General features: G+C 40.5%; 1 protein-coding gene across 1 annotated transcript in view; it reads left to right on the top strand.

The window, feature by feature from the left end:
* Positions 1 to 27,494, top strand: part of Maco1 (macoilin 1) — a 62,158-nt gene that overhangs the window by 13,811 nt on the left and 20,853 nt on the right. Inside the window, exons 2-6 of the mRNA XM_085690514.2 lie at positions 5,620 to 5,761; positions 7,137 to 7,263; positions 11,500 to 11,623; positions 13,460 to 13,638; positions 15,423 to 15,924. Of these exons, the coding sequence (XP_085546640.1) occupies positions 5,620 to 5,761; positions 7,137 to 7,263; positions 11,500 to 11,623; positions 13,460 to 13,638; positions 15,423 to 15,924 (1,074 nt within the window). The remainder of the gene's footprint in view (positions 1 to 5,619; positions 5,762 to 7,136; positions 7,264 to 11,499; positions 11,624 to 13,459; positions 13,639 to 15,422; positions 15,925 to 27,494) is intronic.

Genomic DNA, 27,494 nt, shown 5'->3' on the forward strand with positions numbered 1-27,494 from the left:
TTAAATGATTAGAATATCAAAAAATATTCAGCAAGCTGCTGTTCTATGGATGGTGCTGTCCTGTTATTGAAATAGGGTGTTGTCTGCTAAACTGGAACTCTGCCATTCCTTGGGTGTCTTTTGGACAGAGCATTTGGTAGGTACTGTTCATTTTCCACCTGGGAGTAATGACTATACTCATTCAACCACATTGCAGGAACAGCTCCAGAGATTATAAGGCTGGGGGTGTAGCTCAGTTATTAGGAGCGCTTGCCTCTCATAAGCAAACCCCTGACTTGGGTCCCCAGCACCTCATACACTGAGTGTGGTGGTGCACACCTGTAATTATAGCACTTGGGAGTTGGAGGCAGAGGATGATGAGAAAGAAGTTCAGGGTCATCCTTGGCTACATAGTGAGTTTGAGGCCTTGGATACATGAATACATGAATACTCTGTCTCAACAAACAAATGAAACAAAACAAAAACAGGTCTAGAGAGATGGCTGTATGTTTAAGAGTGTTGTCTGCTGCTCTTCCAGAGATCCAAGTTTGGTTCCCAGAACCTACTTGGGGCAGCTCACAACTGCCCATACCTCTAGCTCTAGAGAATCCTGCTCCCTCTTTTGTATGTCCTCAGACATTATATTCACATACACATACCTGCATTCAAACACAGGCATATATACACACACACACACAAAATAAAAAAATTATATAAAAAAGAAACAGGATTCTTCATTTTAGCGCTGACTGTCCTGGAATTCCCTGTATAGGTCAGACTGGCCTTGAACCCAGGAGTTCCACCTGCCTCTGCCTCCCCAGTGCTGGGATTAAAAGTATGTGCCACTACTGCCTGGCTAAATAAAAATCTTAAAAGAAAAAAAAAATTTTCTACATTGAAAGACAAGGAGAGGTAGGATCCACAGTTCAGGTGTAGATTTGAATTACCATTTGACAGATGACTAAAGAAGAAAGAAGTAGGTGAGAGTAAACCAACCCAGCATTCCCATGAGAGTCTGTAGAGACACATGCGTTTCCCTTGGGTGACACTTAGAAGAGAAGTGTCTGGGTCGCAGGGCTGGTATTTATTTAAGAAACTGGAAGCCATTGAGTGTATGCATTGAGTTTATATAATACAGAAATACATTTTCATGCATGTGATGCTGGGGATGGATCCCAAGGCCTTCCACATGCTAGACAAGTGCTTTATCACTGACCTGTACTTCCACCCCTCCAGCTAGCCCTTTGCTATTTTTTTTCCCCTGAGATGGGGGAGGGGATGTAGCCTTGGTTGCCCTGGAACTCGCTCTGTAGACCAGACTGGCTTTGCACTCACAGAGATCCGCCTGCCTTTGCCTCCTGAGTGCTGGGATAAAGGACATGTGCCACTATTGCTGGCCTGCCCTGTACCATTTTTAAATGCCTTTAAAACATGGCCAACAGACTGGCTTTCCTTTTTTAGTGCCTAGAAACAGTTCTGGACCAGAGGAAAATTTCTTTTAGTTTTGAAATCATTTATATTTTTTCTACTAAAATGCTTATCACTTTCCACAGTCAGCTGTGGGTTTAAGGAGAGTGTAGGCCCTGTCTATAACTGGCCAACAAAACTGTAGGACAGTGAAACTGAAGGTTGGGCTTCAAATGATAGAACTGTTTCTTCCTTTGGGCTCCTTGATACTACGCCAGACGTCTTAGGAACTTATTACCAAACTCACAGACGTTGTAAGAATTAATGTTAGAAATTAGCAGTAGCGGTGGAGACACGGTTTAGTGATTAAGAGCAATTACTGCTCTTCCAGGAGGCCTGGGTTCAGTTCCCGACACCCACATGTCTGCTCACAACCACCGGAAACTCCAGTGTCAGGGATCTGATGACCTCCTTGGGCACCAGGCCCATACGTGGTGCAATACATACATACATGAGGGCAAAACACTCATGCACAAAATGATTATTATAAGAATTAAAAATAAAATAAATTAACACTAGATGGTAAATTCTATATTGTTTAATTATCACATCTTTGTTCTTGCTGTCTTCTACCTGTGTGGCTTCATAGGACACAGAGAGAATCCATCGACTGAATTTTGTTTTGTCCTCCTTGTCCTCAAGCATATAAACCATTCTATATCTATGGGGATGTTTCTTAGTTATTACAGTTCTTGATTTGTGCTAGAAATATTATAACTAAGTGGTAAAGCACATACTTAGTGTGTGCAAGGCCCTGGATTCAATTCCCAGCACCAGGAGGGAAAATACCTTTGCTCTTTTTGGTCTGTATTTATTCAGATAATTAATTTGATCATATCAACATAGGAAGCTTGCATTGCAAAGTATACAAGACTGGAAAACTTTAAGAAAATTGTGCCAAGTGGTGATGGTGCATGCCAGCACTAGGGAGGCAGAAGCAGGAGGGTCTCTGAGTTCCAGGACAGCCAGGGCTGTCACTCAGAAAAACCAAAAAATAATAAACAAACAAACAAAATTTTTAAAAAAGGATAGAAAGGAAATAAAAAGGTTGTTATTGTGTATGTGTGTGAGAAAGGAGGATTGGTATTCACATGCCAGTGGTCCGAGGACAACGTTCAGCCTTTTTCTCTTCCACTGTGGAACTCAGGTCTTCAGAGCAAACTGTTTAAAGAACATTTAAAGTCCTGCTGTGGTGGCGCATGCCTTTAGTCCCAGCACTCGGGAGACAGAAGCAGGTGACTCTCTGAGTTCAAGGCCAGCCTGGTCTACATAATGAGTTCTAGTACAGTCAGGGCTACACAGAAAAACCCTGTCTTGAAAAACAAACAAAAAAAAAGGCAACAAATTTTTTAAAATATTTATTTTGTGTCTAAAAGTGTTTCGCTTGCATGTATGTCTGCACTATGTACTTGCGTGGTGCCCTTGGAGGCCTGAAGAGGATGTTGAATCCCTTGGAATTGGAATTATGGACAGTTGTGAGCTGCCATGTGTGGATGCTGGGAATTAGCAAGTGCTCTTAACTCTCCAGCCCCGAAGGGCAATTTGCAAATTACATTTATGTACTGGAAACTCAGCAACACATGTACGTGTAACCCATTTTGTTGACAAGTTCTTTGGCCTTTACTTTTTCCAATTTGGCGATGTGAGGCAGAGTTTAGACCCAGGACATTGCCTCCCTGTGGCAACAAATCTCATCCTGTCTGTCTTTGTCATTGGTCCTGGTAGCTTCCACCAGCTGAGCCAGGGTTTTTCTCTTTGAGTTAACCCGTGTGAAGGCAGCGGTGGTGTCTTTCTGTGGTCCAGCTGCCACAACCCTGGTATAGCAAGAGACCCACCTTTGGACACCAAGTTCCCTTGGGGCTGAAATGTGTAATCACCGCCAGCTGAGCATTCCTGCTCCACCACCACAGTGACAGTCTTGACCCCCACTCAAAGGACGGTGGTGTCTTAGCGCAGGCCAGCAGCCTATGCTAAGCCTATGGTCTCTGGTCTGTACTTGTGGGGTGATTTAAGCAACTGGGAGGCTGTCTGCCAGTCTAGGGCTTGGGTGAACTGGTTAATCTCAGGAGGCACTTTCAGTGGCTTACAGGGGCAGACAGCCTTTTGCCACTGCAGCCAGGTGTAATGAGGCCGTTTGACCAATCAGGTGAGGTCTTTGGTTAGATGCCTTGTTCACAGCCAAAGTTCTTAGGCTTTTGTCTGACCAGATCCACTACCTTTTGACCTGCTGCTGCTGTTTCTTTTTCTCTAGTAGATCAGGCTGGCCTCAAACTCACAGACTGCCCTGTGCTGAGATTAAAGGTGTTTGCTACCATTCTTGGTTCTTGTCTCTCTGTCCGCAAGCTTTCTTACTCTAGATCATTTAACACTTTTCTGAAGTTTAATTTGTGTTTTTGCCGAGATTTTTGGGGGACAGCTTTGTGCTTTCTCCTGAATGACTTGTTTCCTGACAGTGCTGAGTAGTATTACTTGGTGTAAAACCCTAATTGACTCTTTTTTTTTTTCTTTCTGTGTTAATTTACCTTTGGTCTGTAGCTGACTGCTGGTATCAAACAGTTGTAGGTAATACCCCCATGAGTCTGGAGACAAGTGGGTGTTTCTCTTGGGTATCATCCCCTCCACAGTGTGAAAGTTCATTCTCAACTGCTTACATTTTCAACAGTACTCATATATGGTTAATTTGTAAAATTTATTTTTCTAGGATGAAGTCTTTCTTAGGCCAGGCTAGGTTGGAACTTGCTGTGTAGCCCAGACTGGCCTCAGACCTTGATTTTTCTGGCCCAGCTTTTCCTGTGCTGGAACTGTAAGTGTATGCCACTATGCCTGGTTTAGAAACTTTTTTTTTTTTTGTTGTTGTTGTTTATTTTTTCAAGACAGAGCTTCTCTGTGTAGCCCTGGCTGTCCTGGAACTAGCTCTGTAGACCAGACTGATCTCAAATTCACAGATATCCACCTGCTTCTGTCTCTCAAGTGCTGGGATTAAAGACATGAGCCACTATCACCCAGTTTGATTTTTTTTTTTTTAAGACTGTGTTTGGGGGCTGGAGAGATGGCTCATTGGTTAAGAGCATTGCCTGCTCTTCCAAAGGTCCCGAGTTCAATTCCCAGCAACCACATGGTGGCTCACAACCATCTGTAATGAGGTCTGGTGCCCTCTTCTGGCCTGCAGGCATACACACAGACAGAATATTGTATACTAAATAAACAAATATTTAAAAAAAAAAAGACTGTGTTTGTACCTTATTTTGAGCTCAGTACAGTGGTTATATATGTGTACTAACTGGCTTCTCAAAATGTTTCTCTTTTACATGAATAGGAGGGAACTCAGAGCACATTTACATTTCAAGTCCCAAATGATTGAAGAAGTCTCCTTTAACAGACATTTTTGTGTCTGCGGTCTTTGATAGTGACTGGTGTTTGCCCTATGAGTTAACTTTGGTTTTGTTTTTTTTTTTTTAAAGAGTTTGTTTGTTTGTTTGTTTATTATACAGTGTTCTGCCTGTGTGTATGCCTGCACACCAGAAGAGGGCATCATTACAGATGGCTGCAAGCCACCATGTGGTTGCTGGGAATTGAACTCAGGTCTTCTGGAAAAACCAGTCAGTGCTCTTAACCTGAGCCATCTCTCCAGCCCCAGCTTTGACATTTTTTGGGAAGTCAGTTATGTTTTGTTTGGTCAGTGCAGATGAATACTGTATAGAGAAGCAAAAGAAGAGAGAAAAGCACAGAATTATTGAAGCACACAGAGGTGCACAGCAAGAATTTCCAACTCTTGAGCATGTGTGGAGGGTGAGGAAGCAAAGCAGCACATTTGAAACCTTTCAGCCATGATGTTTTCTTCTAATGAAGAGCAGCTTGAAAGCCATCGTTCTGAAAGTATTGCAGTGTTTTAAAGTCAGACACTTAGCACATTTTTAAAAATTGTGGTTAGGTTTAGTGTTTTTCCTCCATTTTAAGTGAGCTGAGCAGGTTTGGTCATCATCTTGACAGTGTGAGGCTTAGAGAGAAGAAGGCTTTACAATCCAGATAGGCCACAGTAGCAGCTTTCAGAGCTTTATTTCAACTGTGTTCGTGGTAAATGAAGTTATTTATATCTATTTTAAACAGAAACAGTGCATTTCTATTTCTGGTTCTTCATGCATGACCTTGAATCCCTTCTTTTTATGTTTACAGTACATTTTTATACCTGAAATTCCTGGTAGTGTGGGCACTTGTCCTTCTGGCCGACTTTGTCCTGGAGTTCCGATTTGAATATCTGTGGCCGTTCTGGCTTTTCATCAGAAGCGTCTATGATTCCTTCAGATACCAGGGACTGGTATGTTTCTATTGGATGTTCTCCAACTATAAGGGATTTAGTTACCATTATAATTAAGAGAATATCTTTAGTGGCTGATACTGACTTGTTTTAAATGAATTTTATTAACAATACTGAAAGTGCCTAATTGGGTCTGTGGATTAAAACTTGACTGTTCTAAGCCCACTGATTAGCAATTCTGTTTTCTCCTCCTCCTCTCCCACTTGAGGGGACTGAGGAGACTGGGTAGATGAGGGAGGAAGCACTCTGAGAGTGCTCTGGAGCTCTTGTCACTAGGCTGTAATTGAATTAACTCAGTGATTCTCATTGATCTCAAGATTCCTTTTATATCCTTAAAAATTACTGAAAACTCCAAAGAGTTTCTGTTAATGTAGGTTACAAAATAAAACAAGCTAGGTGATAGCACACACCTTTCATACCAGCACTCAAGAGGCGGAAGTAGGAGGATTTCTTTGATTTCCAGGTTCCAGGCCAGCCTGGTCTTCAGATTTGGCCAGCCAGGGTTGCAGAGACCCTGCTCTCAATGAAAATGAAACAAACAAACAAACAAAAAATAGCAGCTAAAAAACCAAAAGAGAAAATAAAGCAAAAAAATTAAATATATATTTATTAATTCATTAAAAATAACTACTTACCCAAAAAATAAAATAGAAGAGTAGCTCTGTTTTTTTAGAGCTCTCTGGAAGAATCTCAAAGCCCCTCCAGGAGCCTGCAGTTCATAGGTTAGAGTTTGGGGCACAGCCTGAGCTTACTTTTTGATTTATGTGTTATTCTATTGTGTTCCATAGCTACACCTCATAACTAATTCTCCAATTCAGGTCTGGCGCTTTGGTTAGAGCAAATCCAAGCTTCCAAAAAATGTCTTCAAGCTTTTGTCTTATTAGTAATGAATAGTGGTGTCCAGAGGAAGGCAGCATTATTAATATTACCACCAGCATATTTCTTGCCAGTGGTTTTGTTCATCTGCATTCCAGCAAGCCTATCCTTTAAGAATGAAGCTCTTTAGGAATGATTTATGAGGAAACAGGAGGCTTTCAGTGTTAAAGTTCTTGTTTATTCGGGTAACCTGCCTGTAGCATCCCAATGCGTTCACTGTGGTCCAGTCTAAGTTCTGGTCTAGTTCTTCCCCATTGTTTAAGAACCATGGACTGTATCACTCTTTAATGTTGAGTTAGCCCCTGCTTTTTAGAATATGTGCTGCTCAAGCAAGCTAGTAACCACTGCTTCGTCTACACGGTTTATTCTAAGTGTTTAAAATGTTTTCTTGTTCATTTGCTCTGTATTTAGTAATTTATTCAACCAAACTTTTAATAACGTGTTTGAAAATGACAAGTTCTGAAATGTGGTTTTAATTTGTCTTTTTTCCTCTCTTTAGGCCTTTTCAGTATTTTTTGTTTGTGTAGCATTTACATCAAATATCATATGTCTCCTCTTCATTCCCATACAATGGCTCTTTTTCGCTGCTAGCACATATGTATGGGTCCAGTACGTATGGCACACAGGTAAGTCTTAATGACTTCTTGGTTAGAAATTTTAGATACAAGTTTTTAAAATGTGGAATCTTTGAATGGATTATTTAAGATTGACATTTTAAAGTTGCCTTTCCCCAGTACATGGTAATATGTTGTGTGACCTTAGGTGGTGGTGGTTTGTGGGTTAGTGGGTTTTTGTTTGGGGTTGTAGGGTTGGTTATTTGAGGCAGGAGCTCACTAGATAGTCCTGATTATCCTGGAACTCACTATATAGACCAGTCCAGCCTAGACTCATAGCAATCCTCCTGCCTTTGCCCTCTGAGTTCTGGGATTATAGGTGTACCCCACCATGCCTTGCTCTATATGCTTTCATACATGAATTTTTTTAAAAGTATTTGAGTCAAAAGCTTAAAGTTTAGGCATTTCAATTGGTACCTCTGTTGCAAAGACATCAATTTAAAAAGAGTTGAAGTGATTTGTGTTTAGTAGTTGATGACATTCATATGCCATACAAGAAGATTGTTCACTGCATTTTAGTATTGGAAGGAGGGGCTAGAATTCATTCATGTGAACCCAATCATTTAACCCAAAAACATCTCCCCCAGCATCCCAGGCACATAGTGGCCCTTCTACAATTGGAAATGTGCAGTGTTCTGGTCTCCTCAGCCATTCCCACTCTGTCATTCACTTTGGGCTGCATAGGAGAAAGTAGTTCTTTATTCTGGATCACAAGTATCCTTCTTGCACTTTTAACCAAAGGCGATGTTACACTTTGAGGCTTAGTGATTCTTAGAGGATCCAAAAAGGATTTATCCCGAACATAAGGGAATGGACAGAATTTGGCCTTTAAAGTTTCAGGGGCCTGACAGAGTACCAAAATTTCATAAGACCCTCCCAGCTGACATATATCAAGTGATCTGAAGACCCTATCATAGTCTCTTAAGTCCTTGTTTTCTGTAGGCAAAAATACTCCTGATGTCACTAGCTTTTAATTGTCTGGCATTTTAAGTATCTTCCCATTTTGTGCTCCTAATTCTTTGCACTGTATTTCAGATAGATCCTTATTGGTAGAGATACACAGTCAGCTTCCTTCTTTTTTCAAGCTATCCTGTTATTTTGGACCAAGATCAGAAGAGAGATGTTGACAGCTCCAGCTCATATGAAAGCATACATGGCATGTGCTGCTGGGGTTTGAGGACTGGTCCTCAGAGTCACACTGTCTGCAGAGCTTTGTGAAGCGTTGTTTTCAGACCTAGCTGTAACCTGTAGGATTTTGACTCTGAGAGCACACCAAATAGTACAAGTTTTCTGGAGCAGCTTCATCCTTGAGGCAACACTGCTGAAAGTGGTGCTGGCCACTGTAGAAGACAGCTAAGCCCTGCTGTTGGAGGTCTCCACTGTGAGCAAGTTTCTCCACTGTTGGATCGGACTTGATTTAAAGATACCCAGAATGTTCTCAAGTGGACTGTTGTCTAGTCTAATTCAAGAGATTTTTCTTTGAACCAGTTTTACCTTGTATTTGCGACTTCTGGGCCATTTATTTGTATCCCTGTCTCTAGATCCCAGTTTCTTCTCTGTCACCTGAAGATGGGGTAATCTAAATGTCTGAGAGCCTCCAGCTCAGATGTGCTAGGACTCTGTTAGGCAATGGCAACTTTTCTAATTTCTTTAGTGTTCTTAATAGAACCTGTTGGGAGCCCCCCCCCCCAGGTTCATAAAGTAACATACACATTGGAGTAGCCAAGTTGTGAAATATGTTTTAATTTGAAATAGTTAATGCTGAGACAACCAGGCTGCATTAAAAAGAAATACTGTGTTTTTATTGGCTCTGAAAAATAGGAATATAATGTATATAACTTGGAGGGCTACTTTTTCTTTCATGTGTTAAAATTTAAAATTCCTTGAGATTAAGAATGGTTAACAAGGGCTGGCAAGACAGCTTGGCAGATAAAGGCACTTGATGTAAAGCCTGAGGACTTGAGTTGGAACCCCAGAATCCTGTTGATGGAAGCAGAGACCTGGCTCTGAAAAGTTGTATAGAGCCAGACTTGCTGTGGCATGCCCATATGTGTACACCCCCACAAAATACCTGAATAAATGTTAAAAATTAAAAAATGAATGCTGATAAAATGGTGTATAGCCACAAAAGAATGGTAATATTGTGTCATAACTTTTTTAGTGTTGGTGATGATTTATTTTAAATTTTATTTGTGTATTTTATGTTTGAGTGTTCTGCCTGCATGTACACCTGCATGTCAGAAGAGGCCATTAGATCCTAATATAGGTGGTTGTGAGCCACCATGTGGTTGCTGAGAATTGAACTCTGGGAGATCAGCTGGTGCTTCGTTTTTGAGTTTTTTTTTTCTCCCCCTCCCTCAAAACAGGGTTTCTCTTTGTAGCCCTGGCTGTCCCTAAACTCCCTCCATATGCTAGCCTGGCCTTGAACTCATGGAGATCTACCTACCTCTGTCTTCCAAGTGCTGGGCTAAGTGCTGGGATTAAAAGCGGGTACCACCCCTGCCACCACCCAGCAAACAGTCAGTGTTCTTAACCTCTGAGCCATCTCTCTAGTCCCCGTGGTGATGATTTCTTTGAGGCATGGACTCATGTATCCCAGGCTGGCCTTTTTATTTTTAAGGTGGCCTTGAACTCTTGATCCCCTTGTTTCCCAAGTGCTGGTTAAAGTTGAAGCCAGACAGCAAGACAAAGTCTGTAATATGGTTCTGTACTTACTTAAAAAGCTTCCAATGGAGTTAGTCATTTAATAAGTGGAGAAATAACATGTTTTGTCTAGTTTTCCCTATTTTTCAGTAATATTCTTGCATTTATTTTAACTTAATAAATTAATGTAGGAAGTAGGAACTATTTTAAAAATCACTGTTGTTTTGAGACAGGGTTTCACTATGTATCTCTAGTCAGTCTGGAACCTTCTGTGTAGAAACAGGCTGGCCTTGAACTCAGATCCATCCACCTGCCTCTACCTCCATAGTGTTTGGATTACAGGTCTGTGCCACCACACTCAACTGGAAATTAAAAAATTAAAATTACCTTGAAAGTTTGGTTAATTGTGAAAATGCTCATTTTAGGTATATTAGATCTCTAAGATCAGTTGAGGTTTTTAGCTATTTTCACAGAGATTCCCAGTTTAGCTAAGGGACGAGGCAACAAGATGCTTGGATTTCCTTTCCTCAGAAGCAGACTTAGTCCCCTCTCTGTGAACTTGGACCCTTATGTTATTTATGTCCATAAGCACTCCACAGTGGCCCTTTCCAACACTGACAGATGCAGCTTGCACATTGTGTTTTATTTTTTCTGATGCAAGTTGCTTTCATCTCCCTGGTGTTTTCATGCTCACTTCAATGGGCATCTGCTCCTAGGGAGAAAGTTTTTTCAAGTGTTTCTTACTGTCAGAAGAGGAACAGACCCTGACTGGCCTGGAACTCAGGCCCTGCTGCCTGAGTGCTGGACTTAAAGGCGTGCGTACTACCACACGCAGCACTTTTCTTTGCTGTGGATAGGGTCGTTGGAGTTGAACCCATGGCTTTGCACATGCTAAGCATAGGCTCTGCTACTTGGCCACATCCTCTGTGTTTTGATTGATTTCTATTTGCTTGTTGAATCAGGATTTCACTATTTGCCTAGGCTAGCTTCAAAGTCAGTCTTCTAGTGATTTTTATTTGCTTCTTGAATCAGGATTTCACTATTTGCCTAGGCTAGCTTCAAAGTCAGTCTTCAAGCCATTCCCCTGCCTCAGTCTTCTAAGTACTGAGACTATTACAGGTAGGCATACAGTACCATACCCAACTTTGGTTGCCTTTTTTTTTTTTAAAGGTTTATTTAATTATATATTATAATGTATACAGTATCCTGCCTGCAGGCCAGAAGAGGGCACTAGATCTCATTACAGGTGGTTGTGAACCACCATGTGGTGGCTGGGAATTGAACTCAGCACCTCTGGAAGAGCAGCCAGTGCTCTTAACCACTGAGCCATCTATCTCTCCAACCCCTGGTTGCCTTTTTTTAAAAACTGATTTTTAGGGACTCTTTGTATATTAAGATTATGAGTCTTTTGTTTGACATGGATTTTGAATATATCTTGACAGATGTTTACCTTTTGTTTTTCAATGAGTTTGTCATAGAAAAGCTTTTAGTTTAGCTAAACAGTCTTAATGAAAGTTGCTGTCATTGACTGAGTCTCCCAGACAACCCATTTGTGGTGTCAGCTACTGTATCATTGATGGTTGTCTCTCTGCTGCTTTCCTACAGAAAGGGGAGTGTGTTTGCCTACAGTGTCTCTCTGGATACTCTTTGTTTATATTGAAGCAGCAATTAGATTCAAAGATCTGAAAAATTTTCATGTAGACCTTTGTCGTCCATTTGCTGCTCACTGGTGAGTATTACCTCTGTTCTTAGTCTCCATTTCTGTAGTGGTAAGTTCAGCTGAGCCCCACATCAGTATAGCATGCTGGTGAAGGGTGTGAGCCTTTTCAGAGATGGAGTCCCAGCTCTGGCCCAACAGCTGTGCTACTGAACCTGTAATTGTTTCTAAGCATTAGCTTCCTAACCTCTGTCTTGAGGTCATGGGAAAGAGGTGCAATGTGCCAAGTGTCTGACCGATGATTTTGATGATTCCATCGTCATCTTGATGAGCTGTGGCCATGTCTTAAAGTTTCCATAGTCGTTTACAGAAGTGACAAGACGATCAACACTTTTAAAAGGAGCTTGTCTTCTTATGAGTGAGGATTATTTCATTTAACCTTAACTAAAAATATTAGAAAATAAGCTTGGTTTGTTTATATCAGGTGTAAAAAGTTCAAACCCCCAAATAAATAGGAATTGTTTCCAGTTTTTTTAGGTTTTACAGATAAATGAGTTAAGGAAACATTATCTCTTTAATTTTGAGTGAAATCACATTTAAACTAATTAAAAAACTATAACACTTTTAACACATAGGAGCCTTAATATGGGCTTGACAGTGTAGCTCTGGGAAAGCATTAAGCAGTCTGATTGGTTGGAGGAAATGCTTTTATTTTCTGTCTTAGATTAGAGTTCTAAGTACACTCACTTTAACTTGTTAGCAACCCTGATGATTCCTGACACTCACACATAAGAGGTTTTGGAGCTGCTGTATGACTGTTTATGAATTAATTTACAGAAGCAGCTATTGCTCTTACTCCTTAGACACAAGAAGATTAATGTAATGTAATTGCCTAAATTTGATTCTACTTTCTGATGTTAAAAATTAAGTAATGCCTTATTTATCTGTTTATTTATTTATTTATTTATTTATTTATACTTATTTATTTATTTTTGGGATTCTCTGCAGTTTCGGAGCTGGTCCTGGAACTAGCTCTTGTAGACCAGGCTGGCCTCGAACTCACAGAGATCTCTCTGCCTCTGCCTCTGCCTCTGCCTCCAGTGCTGGGATTAAAGGCATGCACTACCACTGCCCAGCTAGTAATGCATTTTAATTTTGTTTATTTGTTTTTCAAGATAGGGTTTTTCTGAGTAGCCCTGCCGTCCTGGAACTTGCTAGGTAGACCAGGCTGGCTTTGAACTCACAGAGACCCGCCTGCCTTTACCTCCCGTGCTGAGATTAAAGGCATGTACTACTGCTGGCCTATTTGAGAATTTCATGCATGAGTATAATGTGTTTTGATCAAGTCTACCCCCCATTCCTTCCCTTCAAACTCTCCCTATTATATCCTCCGCATATACATTTACTTATCCGTTCCAACTTCATCTATTTTTTTTTTAAATCTACTGAGTTCACTCAGTGCTGGTGCATGGTGTAGGGCCATCCACTGGAGCATGGGTAGCTTTAACAGCCCTTCAGCTAGGGGTGGGACTTCATGAGCCCTTCACTGAACTGTGCTGCAACTTTGGCTTACTGTTGTGCAGCCATAGCCTCTGAGTTCTTGTGAGCAATGACCCCATTATGTCTGGATACCTTTTCATTCTTAAAAACATAAAGATACCTAACTTCTAATGCATAAAGCTCTTTGTTTCCTCAAAAACATTAGCTGCTGTATCTGTCAGCCCTGTGGGGACTCCTAGAGGTGTGGTGGGAAATGTTTTCCTGTGGTGTCCACCAGACCTGTGTGCATGGGTTCATCATCATCAATTAGAACTGACTTTCTAATCTTTGGTCTCAGTAGCTGTTGTGCTTGATGCATGCATTGTTTGTGTTGACCTCGTAATTGAGGCTGGACTGTCTTTTTTCTAGTATTGGGTACCCTGTGGTGACTTTGGGCTTTGGCTTCAAAAGTTATGTGAGCTACAAAATGCGGTTAAGAAAACAAAAGGAAGTTCAAAAGGAGAACGAGTTTTACATGCAGCTTCTTCAGCAGGCCCTCCCTCCAGAGCAGCAAATGTTGCAGAAGCAAGAAAAGGAAGCCGAGGAAGGTAGGTCTTTACTCTGAAGTTGTGGACCTAATAAGCTAGTCAGATTTTGCTTCAGTAAAGAAAAAAATGATCAAGAGTCCAGGTTTTGGATTCCTCCTTGGGGCCATTGTTTGTTTGGTCATGAAATACAGAATGTGAATACAGTGTTTTACTCTGGGGAGGGGGAGCATCTGCTTCTAGATACGGTATTTGTTTACATGTACTTATATTTTATGTGTATGGATTTTTTCTGCATGTGTATATGTATAGTAGTCTGGAGCCCTGGAACTGGGGTTGCAGATCATTCTGAATCACCATGTGGTACTGGAAGTGAACCCAGGTTCTAGAGCAACAAGTACACTTAACTATTAAACTATCTCTCCATCCCCTATTTTATTATTTTTAATTTTTACAATTTAAAATTTTTGTTACAAATATTAAGAAATACTTATTTTGACGACTTTAAGAAATACTTGTTTTGACATTGTAATTGAAGCAAGTCAAGAATCAAAGGATAATAAGCAAGATTGTTGTGTGGACATGTGACATTGCCTTCTGGCAGAACAAGGAGCTGTGAGTCCAGTTTGAATGTTTCATATACTGTATGGTGGATTTTAAATGGAACTTTTTCATCTTTTGAGACAGTTGCTCTGTAACAGCCCTGATTGTCCTGGAACTCACACTGTAGACCAGGCTGACCTCAAACTCAGAGATCTGTCTCCTGAGTGCTGGGATTAAAGGCGTGAGCCATCACACCCCAGCATATGGAACCAATTCTAATGGGGCTTTTCTTGTGGACGTTCAGCCAGTAGTGATAGGTGAGCTAATAGTAATACTGGTTTTCTATGCTTGGGAGTTAGAAGTTTGAGGTCATGTTTTTTAATTAATTTATATCAAAATCTTTTTTTTTTTTTATGAAGCAGTACAAAATAGGTGTCATGGAGATCACAGCAGATTGAAATGTACTGAACTGTTGCAAAGCCGTTTCTAAGTACCCTGGTGAAGATACAGACATTACTCCAACCTGGAGTCACGAAAAGAATAGATGTCTATAGCCAGAAGTCACATCTTTTTTTTTTTTCATTTGAGCTTTTTTCAGTAATATTATCAGGTGTTTGTTTAAACCAAGCATTTAAGAAAAAGATTGTGTGTGCATGCATGCATGTGTAAATGTATGTTTATGAGTTGGTGTGCATGAGAGAATGACTTTGTGACAGAGTCATTTTGTCGTGTACCTATACTTGGGTCTTGGAGATTGAACTCTGGTTACTAGGCTTGTGTGGCAAACACTGGAGCCATCTCCCAGGTCCAATTTAGGTCTCTTTTAAAATAGGGCTTCTTGGAAGGGTAGCCGTTGTTGAACTACCCTGCCTACAGCATACACCAATATAATAAATCCCTTTTCAAAATCATTAAAAATAGGTCTTCTTTTAAAAAATGGTTCCTTTTGTTCTCTTACTTTTATGACTAGTCTAGTTGACTTTATATAAATATATATGCACCAATATACATGTATGTATATGTTATATATGACTTAATTATAAAATTTTACTATTATTTTAAAGCCAAATCTTTAATGTTTTCAAGTTCATATTATGGTGATTTTTCTCAAATGTGTCTGGATTTGGGAGTTAGTGTAATACATTGTACTTACTGCATCTAAGTTTCTCCTGTGATTAATGTAGTGAATTTCTGGGTCTAGCTAATAAATACAGTTACTAAGTCAATGTAGTCTTATGTTTTTAAAAGCTAAATATTCCAGTATGGGTTTTTGTTTGTTTGTTGGTTTGTTTTTGGTACTGTAGCATCCAAAGGATTGCCAGACATGGATTCCTCGATCCTTATACACCACAATGGAGGTATCCCAGCCAACAAAAAACTTTCAACAACGCTGCCAGAGATAGAATATCGAGAAAAAGGGAAAGAAAAGGACAAAGATGCCAAAAAACATAACCTTGGAATAAATAACAACAATATTTTACAACCTGTAGACTCTAAAATACAAGAAATTGAGTACATGGAAAACCATATCAACAGTAAAAGATTAAACAATGATCTTGTGGGAAGTACAGAAAATCTCTTAAAAGAGGACTCATGCACTGCTTCCTCAAAAAATTACAAAAATGCCAGTGGAGTTGTAAACTCCTCACCTCGAAGTCACAGTGCTACAAATGGAAGCATTCCTTCCTCGTCTAGTAAAAATGAGAAGAAGCAGAAGTGCTCGAGCAAGAGCCCAAGTGCACATAAGGACTTAATGGAGAACTGTATTCCTAACAACCAGCTGAGCAAACCAGACGCTCTGGTGAGGTAAGTGTGTGCTGGCCTCATCACCTTTCGCCACAACCCAAAAGTAAGGCTCCATGGCCTGCTGGAGCTGCTTGTGACCAGACGCTTGACTGGTAGTGTCTGGGTGTTTGTTTTGGAAGGTTTGTTAGTCATCTGTGTCAGCATATTAAAACACTACTTAACCTTTTTTGTATTCTGAATAAGAGGTGATGGTGATGACTTCCCACATGTGATGGATTTACATGCAACCCACTTGGTGGCTTTGAAGGATGCTGTTAGTCCTGTCCTTTTGGGTTTACATATCTAAAGTTCCTTTTAGCAAAAAGAGAAAAATTTGTGTACAGTTGGTGCAAATCTTCTGTGATCAAACTGACAGATGGGGAGAAGGAATGAGAAAGTTGTTATTACCCTGAGGTTGTTTTATTTGTTAGTTTCTTTTTCACCAATTAGAATTTAAATTATCCATAGATAAGTCTGAGATACTCAGACTTGAAAAGTATAATCTCTTGGGCTGACAAGGTGGCTCATTGTGTAAAGGTGCTTGCTGCCAAGCCTGATGATCCCAGGACCACATGGTGGACAGAGAGAACTGGTGCTGATATATGTCCTTTGACCTCCACATGCACAGGACACATGCACATACAAAATACATGGGGGGGGGAGCAGGGAGAGAAACCTCTCTTGCTAAAAATTCCATATGGAAACATTCCTTTTCTCAGCCTTAATTTTGACACTGATCTAATGGGCAAACAGGTGTGGCTTTTACCCCCCTGGTCTTCCGTCCTGAAGCTGAGAGCCGAACTCTGGAGGGTTTTTGTTTGTTTGTTTTCTTTTTGTTTTGTTTTTTGAGACAGGGTTTCTCTCTGTAGCCCAGGCTGTCATGGAACTTACTCTATAGACTAGACTATCCTTGAACTCAGAGATCTCATCAGGTATGCTGGGATTAAAGGTGTGTGCCACCACTGCCCATTTTTTGGTTTATTTGAAGGCCCAAGGACAATTTATTCTTTGAGGAAGAGTTTCCAGCATTGTAAATAATGTAACCAAAATGTTGATTAGTTTTAATTTTTGAGTAATAGCCAGCTAAGAAAAATGGACATGGGTTCCATACTCTACCTCTCACCCTTGTAGCAGGCCTCGGTGCTGCTTTGGAAGCTTGCCATTGCTGATGCTGGCCAGGCATCTGCATCCTTCCCCCATCTTGCAGAGTGAGCAGTCAGCAGAGAGCCTGCTTCCAGATGCCCAGAGGAGAAAGGCCTTCTTCAGGCATGCCATGGTTTGCATAGTTCTAAGCTGGGTATAACTCCACAGGGACACTTTCTACCCATTTTCAAATATTTGGGGAAAAAATTGAAATTGAGCCAGGCAGTGCTTTGGCACGCCTTTAATCCCAGTATTTCGGAGACAGAAGCAGGTGGATCTCTGTGAGTTTAAGACCAGCCTGGTCTACAAGAGCTAATTCTAGGACAGGCTCCAAAACTACAGAGAAACCCTGTTTTGAAAAGCCAAAAAAAAAAAAAAAAAAGTAATGGGCTGGAGAAATGGCTCAGTGGTTAAGAGCATTGCCTGCTCTTCCAAAGGTCCTGAGTTCAATTCCCGGCAACCACATGGTGGCTCACAACCATCTGTAATGGGGTCTGGTGCCCTCTTCTGGCCTGCAGACATATACACAGACAAAATATTGTATACATAATAAATAAATAAATAAATAAATAAATATTTTTTTTTAAAAAAAGTAAATAAAATTGAATTACATAAACTGACCTGTAGCTCTTTTTATAATAATAAATTAATTGTAACATGATCTTCAGTTACATCTGAGGACCATGGTTGAAAACTATTTTTGAGAAGTGAATTTAATAATTTATTAGAGATGTTAATTAGTAGTTAACAACTTTCAAAGAGAATTTAAGGGGATGGCTGTTCAGATCCGACATAGCAGCACTGTGCAGGGCTGACATGCCAGTAGGTCTTATCTCAAGCTTTACTAAGCTCTTTGAGTGTGTCCTAGGATGCTGTATTCCTTAGTAGGCAGTTACACACAGGACAGATCTTGCCCAGTGCCAGTTTTGCTGTTTGCTTGTTTGTTTTTTAAGATTTTATTTTTTTAAATGTTATATATTGTTTATTTGTTAGAGATAAGGTCTCATTTTGTCTTCCTGGTTTGCTAAGAACTTACAGTGTAGATAGACCCAATATCATCAATTTCACAGAGATTAGTCTGCCTCTTCTTCCTGAGTTCTTAGATTAAATTTGTGTGTTACCATGCCACGAATATTTTTATTTCGTAATTATGTGTATGTGCATGCATGTGGTTTCCTGCATTTGAATGCAGGGCTGAGGGAAGTGTGAAGAGAACATTAGATTCTCTGGAACTGAAGTTAGAATTATTGTGAGCCCCCAACATGGATGTTGGGGACTGAGATCTGCACAAGAACAGCGTACCATTTCCCATTGAATCCTCTCCAGTGCCACATTGCTGTCCTTGTTCATACACATTTTGTTGAAGCATAGTCACTTGTTTACACTATACCAGTGGCTGCTGTTTTGCCAGAGTTTAGTAGCTGCCATGGAGACTATAGCTACAAAACCACAAATAATTACCTTTTGGTTTTGTTCAGAAAAGTATGTTGAACTGCTTTGTACAGCACTTGCTTGCTCTTTCTTTATAATAGCTTGTGAATTTCACTTTTTGTGTCTTTACTTTGTAAAAAGGTTTGGGGGTTAGAGAGATGACTCAGAGGTTAAGAGCACAGGCTGCTCTTCCAGAGAACCTGAGTTCAATTCCCAACAACCACATGGTGGCTCACAACCATCTGTAATGAGATCTGATGCCCTCTTTTGGCCTGCAGGCGTACATGCAGGCACAACACTATATGTATATACACTATATATAATAAATCTTTAAAAAAAGAAAGAAAGAAAAAGGAGCTGGAGAGATGGCTCAGAGGTTAAGAGCACTGATTGCTCTTCCTAAGGTCCTGAGTTCAATTCCCAACAACCACATGGTAGCTCACAATCATCTATAATGAGATCTGGTGCCCTCTTCTGGCAAGTAGGCATACATGCAGACAGAACACTGTGTACATAATAAATAAAATCTTTTAAAAAAAAAGAAAGAAAGAAAAAGAAGATTCTTGATGAATGGAGGTTTGTTGGCTAAGAGAATAACATGAGAGCAAGGAACTGAGTGAATGAGGAGTCCTCCCAGGCGATGCTGGGTAGAAAGCAGGTGTTGTGCTAGTTAGGAGATGCAGGGTAGATGTTGGGTAGTTTGCTATGTAAAGGAGTCTAGGGGAACTTAGAGAAGGCTGGGAATTTGGTAATATTAAATGTCGCCTGTAGACTCTTTCCAGAAAACTTACCGACTTGCCAATGTCAGTCCAAAGTCCTCTTGTTTTGAGAAGTACACATGTTACTAAAGGACCATGTAACAATGTGATTTTGTGAATTGTTTTATGGTGTGTGCGTGCGTGCATGTGTGCGTTTTAGACAGGGTTTCTCTGTGTAGTCCTGGCTGTCCTGGAACTTGCTGGGTAGACCCCGTTGGCCTTGAACTCACAGTTCTCACCTGCCTCTGCCTCAGGAGTGCTGTGATTAAAGGTCTGTACCACTCCTGGCGATTTTGTGAATCCAAAACATATGATTAAAAAAAAAAGACTTAAAATATTAATAGCCAAAAATGTTTTTATTCCTGATGTAGCAAAAATCTGAGCCAAACGAGAAAGCAGAAAGGCCAACTGTTTCAGCTCAGTCTGTGTGGGACAGGAAGATCATAAATCAGCAGGTTTGTTATTTCTCAGCATCCAGGTTAAAGACATGTTAGTCTTTCTAGTGCTGCAAGGGAATTCCTGTGGAAATGGCTTAGTTAAAGGAGCTGGGCTCGACTGGCTCACCAGTTAGAGCTTTCTATTGTTCCAGAGGTTCATAGTCAGTTTCTTACAGCAGTTAGCTTACAGCTGTCTGCAGCTCCAGCTCCTGAGATCCAGTGGGTACCCACATGACCATGTGTATATGTGTGTGAACAGACCAACCGACACATTCTATAAATTTAAACAAAAAATCTTTTTAAAAATAAAAAGGAAGCCAGCACTTAGGAAGCAGACACAAAGTAGATCTCTGCTAGTTCAAGGCTGTCCTGGTCTACAAGAGCAAGTTCCAAGACAGCCAGGGCTACACAAAGAAACCCTGTCTCAAAAACTCGAAGGAGAAGGAGAGGGGAAAAAAAATTAATAAGGAAGTTGGGCATAGTGACACACACCTTTAATCCCAGCACTCAGAAGGCCTTGACAGGTGGATCTCTGTGAGTTCCAGGACACTCAGAACTATATAGTGAGACCCTGTCTCAAAACCTGCTCCCCAAGAAAATAAAAATAAAGAGGAAATTACCCTACTACCATGACACAAGTCCCTGAGAATTTTGTTCTTTTCTTCTCATCAGCTAATTCTAATTGATAGTGGTGATCAGTATTTGTGAAGTTTTTAAGAAGACTTTATTTTTTTTAGATCAGTTTTTTAAGTTCATTCATAGAAAAATTGAGCAGGAGGTACAGAGATTTCCTAACACATGCTCACCTCGTATTGACACATCTCTCTTACCCCAGTTCTTAGTGCTGATACACATTTTTTTCTGGTGGACTTAGAAAAGTTTCTAACAGGTATCCACCGTTAACACAAGGAATTTGTGTTAAAACTCCCACTTAGTCCTCCTTTGCCACCAAGTCCTGTGACTCTCTGGTGTTCTTACTGGCTATATCATAAAGTTTTACTTAGAAAATGCATCTAAGATTCCTTCTGTCTTGGTGACTTATGTGTGGGTAGATGTAGGATAGTTTCCTGTGGTCCTTTGTCTACTGCAGCATAGTTATTGCTTCCAGGTTTTGCAATAGGATCGAAGCCACGGTGATGGCCATGTAATGAAGTGTGTTTTTTCATAACTCATTTGCACTTTATACTATCTTCTTTTTTAGTTCCACTATTTAATCAGGTTGTTTCTTATTAGGGTTTAAGAATTTTTTTTTTTTTTTTTTTTTTGGTTTGGATCTTTTTTTCTTTGAGACAGGATCTCACTTTGTAGTTCAGGCCACCTTTGAATATGAAATTCTCTTCAGCTTCAAAATACTAAAATTGTAGGGATATGCTGCCATTCCTGGCTGGATAGCAGGTTTTTATTAAACCTCTTTTGCGAATATTTTCTCTGTCTGAAGCGCCCCCTCTCCTCGTTTGCTAAGAGCCTCAGCCTATAACTGATGAGTCATCTCTTCCCTTTTTCTCAGATATGTTTATTTTATTTTTATATGTATGAATGTTTTGCCTGTGTGTATGCCTGTGCACCAAGTGCATGCATGGCCGGTGCCAAGGAGGTCAGAACAGAAGGGCATTGGATCATCTGGAACTGGAGTTGGAGACAGTTGTAAGCTACCGTATAGATGCTGGACATTGAACCCAGGTCTTCTGTAGCCACAGTGCTTTTGACTGCTGTGCCATCTTTCCAGCCCCAGTGGTTTTGTTTGTGTGTTTGTTTGTTTTTAAACAGGGTCTCACTGGGTAGCCCTGGCTTCCCTGGAAGTTCCTCTGTAGATCAGACTGGCCTCAAACTCACAGAGATCATTCTGCTTCTGCTCCTCTGCTTCTGCCTCTCTGCCTCTGCTGTATTGGTATTAAAGGTATCCACAACCACGCTGTTTGTTGTTTTAGACTTTTGACAGTCCTTTTTGTTTTCCTTTGGAGTTTTTGGTTTGTTTTTCTGTTTTCTTTTTTCTTTATGTGTATATGTATGTCACATGTGTGGGTTTTGGAACCCCTGGCACTAGAGTTATATATAGGTGTGGTTGTGAGCTGCCTGACCTTGGGACTAAACCTGGGTCCTTTGAAAGAGCAGCGGGCATTCTTAACTGCTAAACTATCTCTCCAGCCCTCCTTTAATCGTTTTTGTTTGTTTGTTTTTGTAAAGCACATCTCCCATTCATCCCTAGTACTGGGATTGGATACAAGCCCTTGCTTATGCTAGGGAAGGACGCTATTGGTGAACTTAATTCCTGATCCCAGATTTATTTACTTATTTATTTTGTTGTTTTCGAGATAGGATTTCTCTTTAGCTTTGGGGCCTGTCCTGGACCTCGCTTTGTAGACCAGGCTGACCGTGAACTGAACAGAGACTTAAAGGCGTGCGCACCACTGCCTGGTAAACCCCAGAAATTTTAAGTTTTAATGGAGGTTAGAGTTGAAGTTCTTGTTTTCCTCACTCCTTTAGAATACGTAATTTTTTTTTTTTTTTGCTCTCCTGCTTTTCACTTAAATCAAAATCACTTTCTCCACTTAATCCTCATCCTCATTTTCCTGGTGAATAAAGTAGTCCGTTGTAGGTCTGTGGTAGTCAGGAGTTCCTGTCTGAGACCAGCAGGTCATGGTGTGACACCTGAACTGCTGCTGTCCTGGAAGGTCAGCAGTTTCATTTGCATTTGGCCCAGAGTTTCTTTTCAAGTACAGCCCAAGACTGAGGGTTCTTGTTGGTGATTGTTACTTGTTTTAGTTCCCTGGTTAAAGGAGACCTTGAAACAAAATGTAATTGCTCCACATTCGGTAGAAAGCCTGAAACAAAAATCTCTTTTCAGTATATTTCTGTCCCCCTGCCTATTATGCATCAAAAACGGGAGACTTTGTGTTTTGTTTTTTTGAGAGAAAATTTCTCTATAGTCCTGACTGTCCTGGAACTCATCCTGTAGACCAGACCGCCTCTAACACAGATCCATCTGCCCTGCTTCTAGAGTACTGGTATTAAAGTAAGGGCCACCTTACCTGGCTAGTAGACTCATTTAAAAAATATATTTTTTAACATGACAGAAATTTGGTAAAGTAGTTGAATTATATATGGTATAAAGAGTCGTTAAGAAATAAGTATCTGGGGCTGGAGAGATGGCTCAGCAGTTAAGAGCACTGCCTGCTCTTCCAAAGGTCCTGAGTTCAATTCTCAGCAACCACATGGTGGCTCACAACCATCTAAAATGAGATCTGATGCCCTCTTCTGGCCTGCAGGCAGACACACAGACAACAATATTGTATACATAATAAATAAATAAATATTTAAAAAAAAAAGAAATAACTATCTGGGGCTGGTGAGTTGGCTCAGTGGTTAAGAGCACTGACTACTCCTCCAGAGGACCTGGGTTCAATTCCCAGCACCCACATGGCAGCTCGCAACTGTCTGTGGCTCCAGTTCAAGAGAATCTGACATCATTATACCAATGCACACGAAATAAATACTTTATTAAAAAATGAAAAAGAAATAAGTATCCTGCTGGGCAGTAGTGGCATATGCTTTTAATCCCAGCATTTGAGAGGCAGAGACAAACAGATCACTGTGAGTTTGAGGCTAGCCTGATCTACAGAGCAAGTTCCAGGACAGCCAGGGCTACACAGAGAAACCCTGTCTCAAAAAACAAAAAGCAAACAAAAGAAAAGAAAAAAAGAGTGTCCAGATGCTATGATTGATTGAAGAACATTTAATACAACCATATGGAATTTAGAATGGTTATTTTTTTTTTACCTACAGAAAAGACCTTAGAGGGGTGCTGGAAGGATGGCTCAGAGGTTAAGAACACCAGCTACTTTTCCAGAGGTACTGAGTTCAATTCCCAGCAACCACATGGTGGCTCACAACTGTCTATAATATCTGGGTGCCCTCTTCTGGAGTGCAGGCAGAACATTATACGTAAAAAATAAGTAAAAGTCTTTTTAAAAAAGAAAGAAAAGGTAGGAGAAACACGTATACTGGCCTCCCTGACCTTCTCCTTATCAAATAAATGAACTCTAGAAATGAAGACTCTTGCCAGGGCCAACCTGAAGTTTCTGGACTTCTAGGATCCTTGAAAAATGTTGGTCAACTTGCTCTATTTTTCTTCTTAATCTTGTTTTATGTTTTAAAAATTCAAATACAACTGCCATAGCCTCAGAGATTGGCACCAGAGTGAGAGTTTTGATCTCAATGCTAAAAATCTATAGAAGGTATGCTTAAACTTCAGAATTTGTTACTTTCCTGTTCTGGGTGTCTTCAAAATTCTTACTTGTAAAAAACCACAAGGTGTTACTTACAGTAATGTTAATAGAAAGGGGCCAATTGCTTGTGCCCTTAAGTTTATGTGGGCCCTGAAAGTCAGCTCTAGGGAGAGGTCTGCCGACAGCCTAGAGCCATCTGCTTAGGAACTGCCCTTATTTCTGGAACAGGCCTAGCTTGACAACAGCAAACCTAAGTTCTTTCAACTTGGAAGACAACAGGGATAGGGCTGAGTCTTACCTGTGGAGGGGAAGGCATCATTGTTTACTCCTGTCTCTGCTTAAGAGGCTGCAGTCCTGAATGTGAGTGTTTCTGAGAGGGCAGATTCTGGGGGAGTTTGAAGATTTGAAAGAAGAAAACCTTTAGAAATAGGGAAGATAGAAATCCAGGTAACACTAACCCACTGACTACGTCTTCCTTTATTCCTTTCTAAATTGATGGGCTCTCTTAGGTACAGCAAAGTGTAATTATTTAAAACTTAGTTTGTTCCTGTGATTAATTCTGTTTATTTGATGACCTGAGATCCAGTGAAGGATAATGGAGAAAACAGGTCTTAGAATTTCCCCCCAAGTCTTTAAACAATAGATGCTCTGCAAAAAAAAAAAAAAAAAAAAAAAGAAACAACTTCCAGAAGTTTCCATTTATTTACACTAAGAGTATGTATGTAAGTTACACTCAAAGTCAAGAACCAGATTTGATGAAAGAATTAGGTTGCAGGACACATTTTGAGAGCACACAGGCAACACAGTTGGTAAAGAGACTTGGTTCAGTTCTAGCTTATTGGTGATTGAGCTTCACGAACATGGAGTTGGGATGAACTTGCAGTTGTTGTCCTTGGTAGTCTACATGAACCTCGTATTTATTAAATTTAGGGCTTTAGGTTTCTCTTAAGAAGAAGGTTGGGGCTGGAGAGATAGCTCGGAATTTAGAAGCACCTGTAGCTCGTGCAGGGGACCCAGGTTTGGTTCTCAGTGCTCATAACCGTCTGTAACTCCAGTTCCAGAGGATCCTACATGTTCCTCTGACTCCCATAAGCACCAGTCACAGATGTGGCACACATACATACATGCAGATAAAACACTCATACACAAAATTAAATAAAAACAGGGATGAAAATGTCAAATGCCAAAAAATAAAAGCTAGCTTTCCTTTCTGACTATAACTCAGGTGCTAGAGAAATAAATAGCCCAGCAGTTAAGAACACTGGCTGCTCTTCCAGAGGACCCGGGTTCAGTTCCCAGCCCCCACATGACAGCTCACACCTGTCTGTAATTCCAGTTATAGGCGAATCTCTGTGAGTTCCAGGAAAGCCAGAGATACACAAAGAAACCCTGTCTCGAAAACAAAAACAAACAACAAAAAAAAGAAAAGAAAAGCTTTCCACTGTCGTGCCCTTTGGTTGGATTCTAGTAAGTTTTACATTTGGGCATCTGTCCCTACATTTTTTACAGACTTTGCAAGAAGGGAAAGGAACCTGGAAGCTACAGAGAGAAGACCAGGGAAGAATCCTCTGGGAGTTTACTGTCCTGCTGGCCATTCACTCCAACTGTCAGTTGGTTATGTCCAGGGCCAAGGGGTTTTGGCTTAGGCCACCCCTCAGCAAGAACAGAGAGAAATCTACCTTGTCTTCCTTCTCTGTCCTGCTGGGCCTGGCTCTGTCAGCCCAGGACTAGGCTCCTGCCAAGAACTCACATTCCACATTTCTGTTCTTCCTTCTCTCCCAGAAGCACCTTAGATGGGGAGCATTACCTCCAGCACAGAAAGGAGAGCCTCTGTTTGCTTATGCTCTTTGTGTTTGACTACATTTTGCTTGAGTATCAGGAATAGTGGGTGAAAGAAAATCTGATCTTGGAAGAGATGTGCAGGTAACATACCATTGCTGCTGCAGGCTGGCCTGCTGACCCCACCATAATAGGCCTTTCTGCTTGGGGGTGGGTGCATTAGGTCATTTCAAATGGAATCTTTCCCAGCTAAGAGATAAAAGTGTGAAATTTTAGAATGAGGACTGTGAAAGCCAGACACTTAGAGGTGCTGTCCAGATTAGATTAAATGTGTTAGAGAAAGTGACTACTAGATTATTTGGAAAGTACTAAGTGGAAAAAAAAATAAACCGTAGATTCATAAGTCTATTTTTAAAAGTTTAGTGGTTTGTTTTTTGTCTTTGGAAACATACTTAATTTATATTTGTCTGGCACTCTGTCTGAGCAAGTATACTTTGGCAGACCTGGCTTATTTTCATTTTCTGCTATGTCCATAATATTTTAGGCTTCTGTAGTTAGTCTTGTTTATATTAATTCACAAGACAGGTTGTGCTTATTTTAAGCATTGAAAGAATTTTGAAACTATAGTCTCAAATATAATCGTCGTAGTAAGAGCATGATTTATACTTAAAGTAGGGTTACTGCGTGACGTGAGTACTATATAATGTATTAGAGTCTATGCATGTAGTGTATATAATGTCTCCACATCTAATGATCCCAACAGGAAGATAGTGATTTTGGATAGATAAATAATGGAGTAACCTGTACCTACCTGGTAGGTATTAACATAAGAAGTGCAGGAGTGGTAGGTTCTGAGAGTTTATTCTGCCGAAGCTGCAGTCTCTCTAGATAGAAACAGCCTCACTGAAGTTGAGAAGGAGTGCTGGCTGGTTCAGAAAAGCCTCCACCCCATTGTGTCAGAGCTCAGCCTAGGGACTGCAGTGGACTCTCTAAAGGGTGGTAACCTTGAAGAGGAACCTTATTCTTGAAATATTACTCATGCTGTCAGTTAGAAATTGACTTTTCAGGTACTTTGCCTATCATTGTAAGTTTATATTAGTCTTTTACAAATCTAGGAGCCCCTTAGACTCTTCTTTTCCTTTGCCATCTGGGGCTCTTAGGATTAAAACAAGTTTATTTTATATGTGTGGGTGTTTTGCCAGCATGTGTGTCTGGACACCACATGTGTGCTTGCTGCCCTCAAATGACAAATCAGCTTCTCCAGAACTGCATTTCTATATGGTTGTGAGATGCCATGTGGGTGCTGGGAATCAAAAATCAAACCTAGGTCTTCTGCAAGACCAGCAGATTCTCTTACCTACTGAGCTGCTGCTCCAGCCCCTGATTTCGTTTATAAAGGAAGAATGGCTGTTTTCTTCCCATCACAAGGCCATTTCATCTTGCTAGTTACTGTTCAAACAGATCCAAGTCAGAAACATGAAATAACGAACTATAAAGGACCTTTGCTTCTGCCCGTGCATGTGTTGAGGTCACGGTATTTGCAGGAATTGGTTCTCTGCTTGGAACTGTCTGGGGTCTAAGAATCAAACTTAAGTCATCAGGCTAGGCAGCAAGAACCTTTGCCCACTGAGTCATCTTGCTAGTTCATTTTAAAGATTTTTCATAAAAACTATCAAGTTTAATCACATTCCTTTAAGATGCTGGTTTTTGGACTTGTGGTTTTTTTTTATTGTTGTTATTCTTTTGTTTGTTTGTTTGCTTGCTTGCTTGTTTTTTTGGTTGGTTAGTTTGGTTTTTCAATATAGGGTTTTTCTGTA

The sequence above is a fragment of the Myodes glareolus genome, chromosome 6 (genome assembly GCF_982192425.1).
Source record: "Myodes glareolus chromosome 6, mMyoGla1.1, whole genome shotgun sequence".
Lineage (NCBI taxonomy): Eukaryota > Metazoa > Chordata > Mammalia > Rodentia > Cricetidae > Myodes > Myodes glareolus.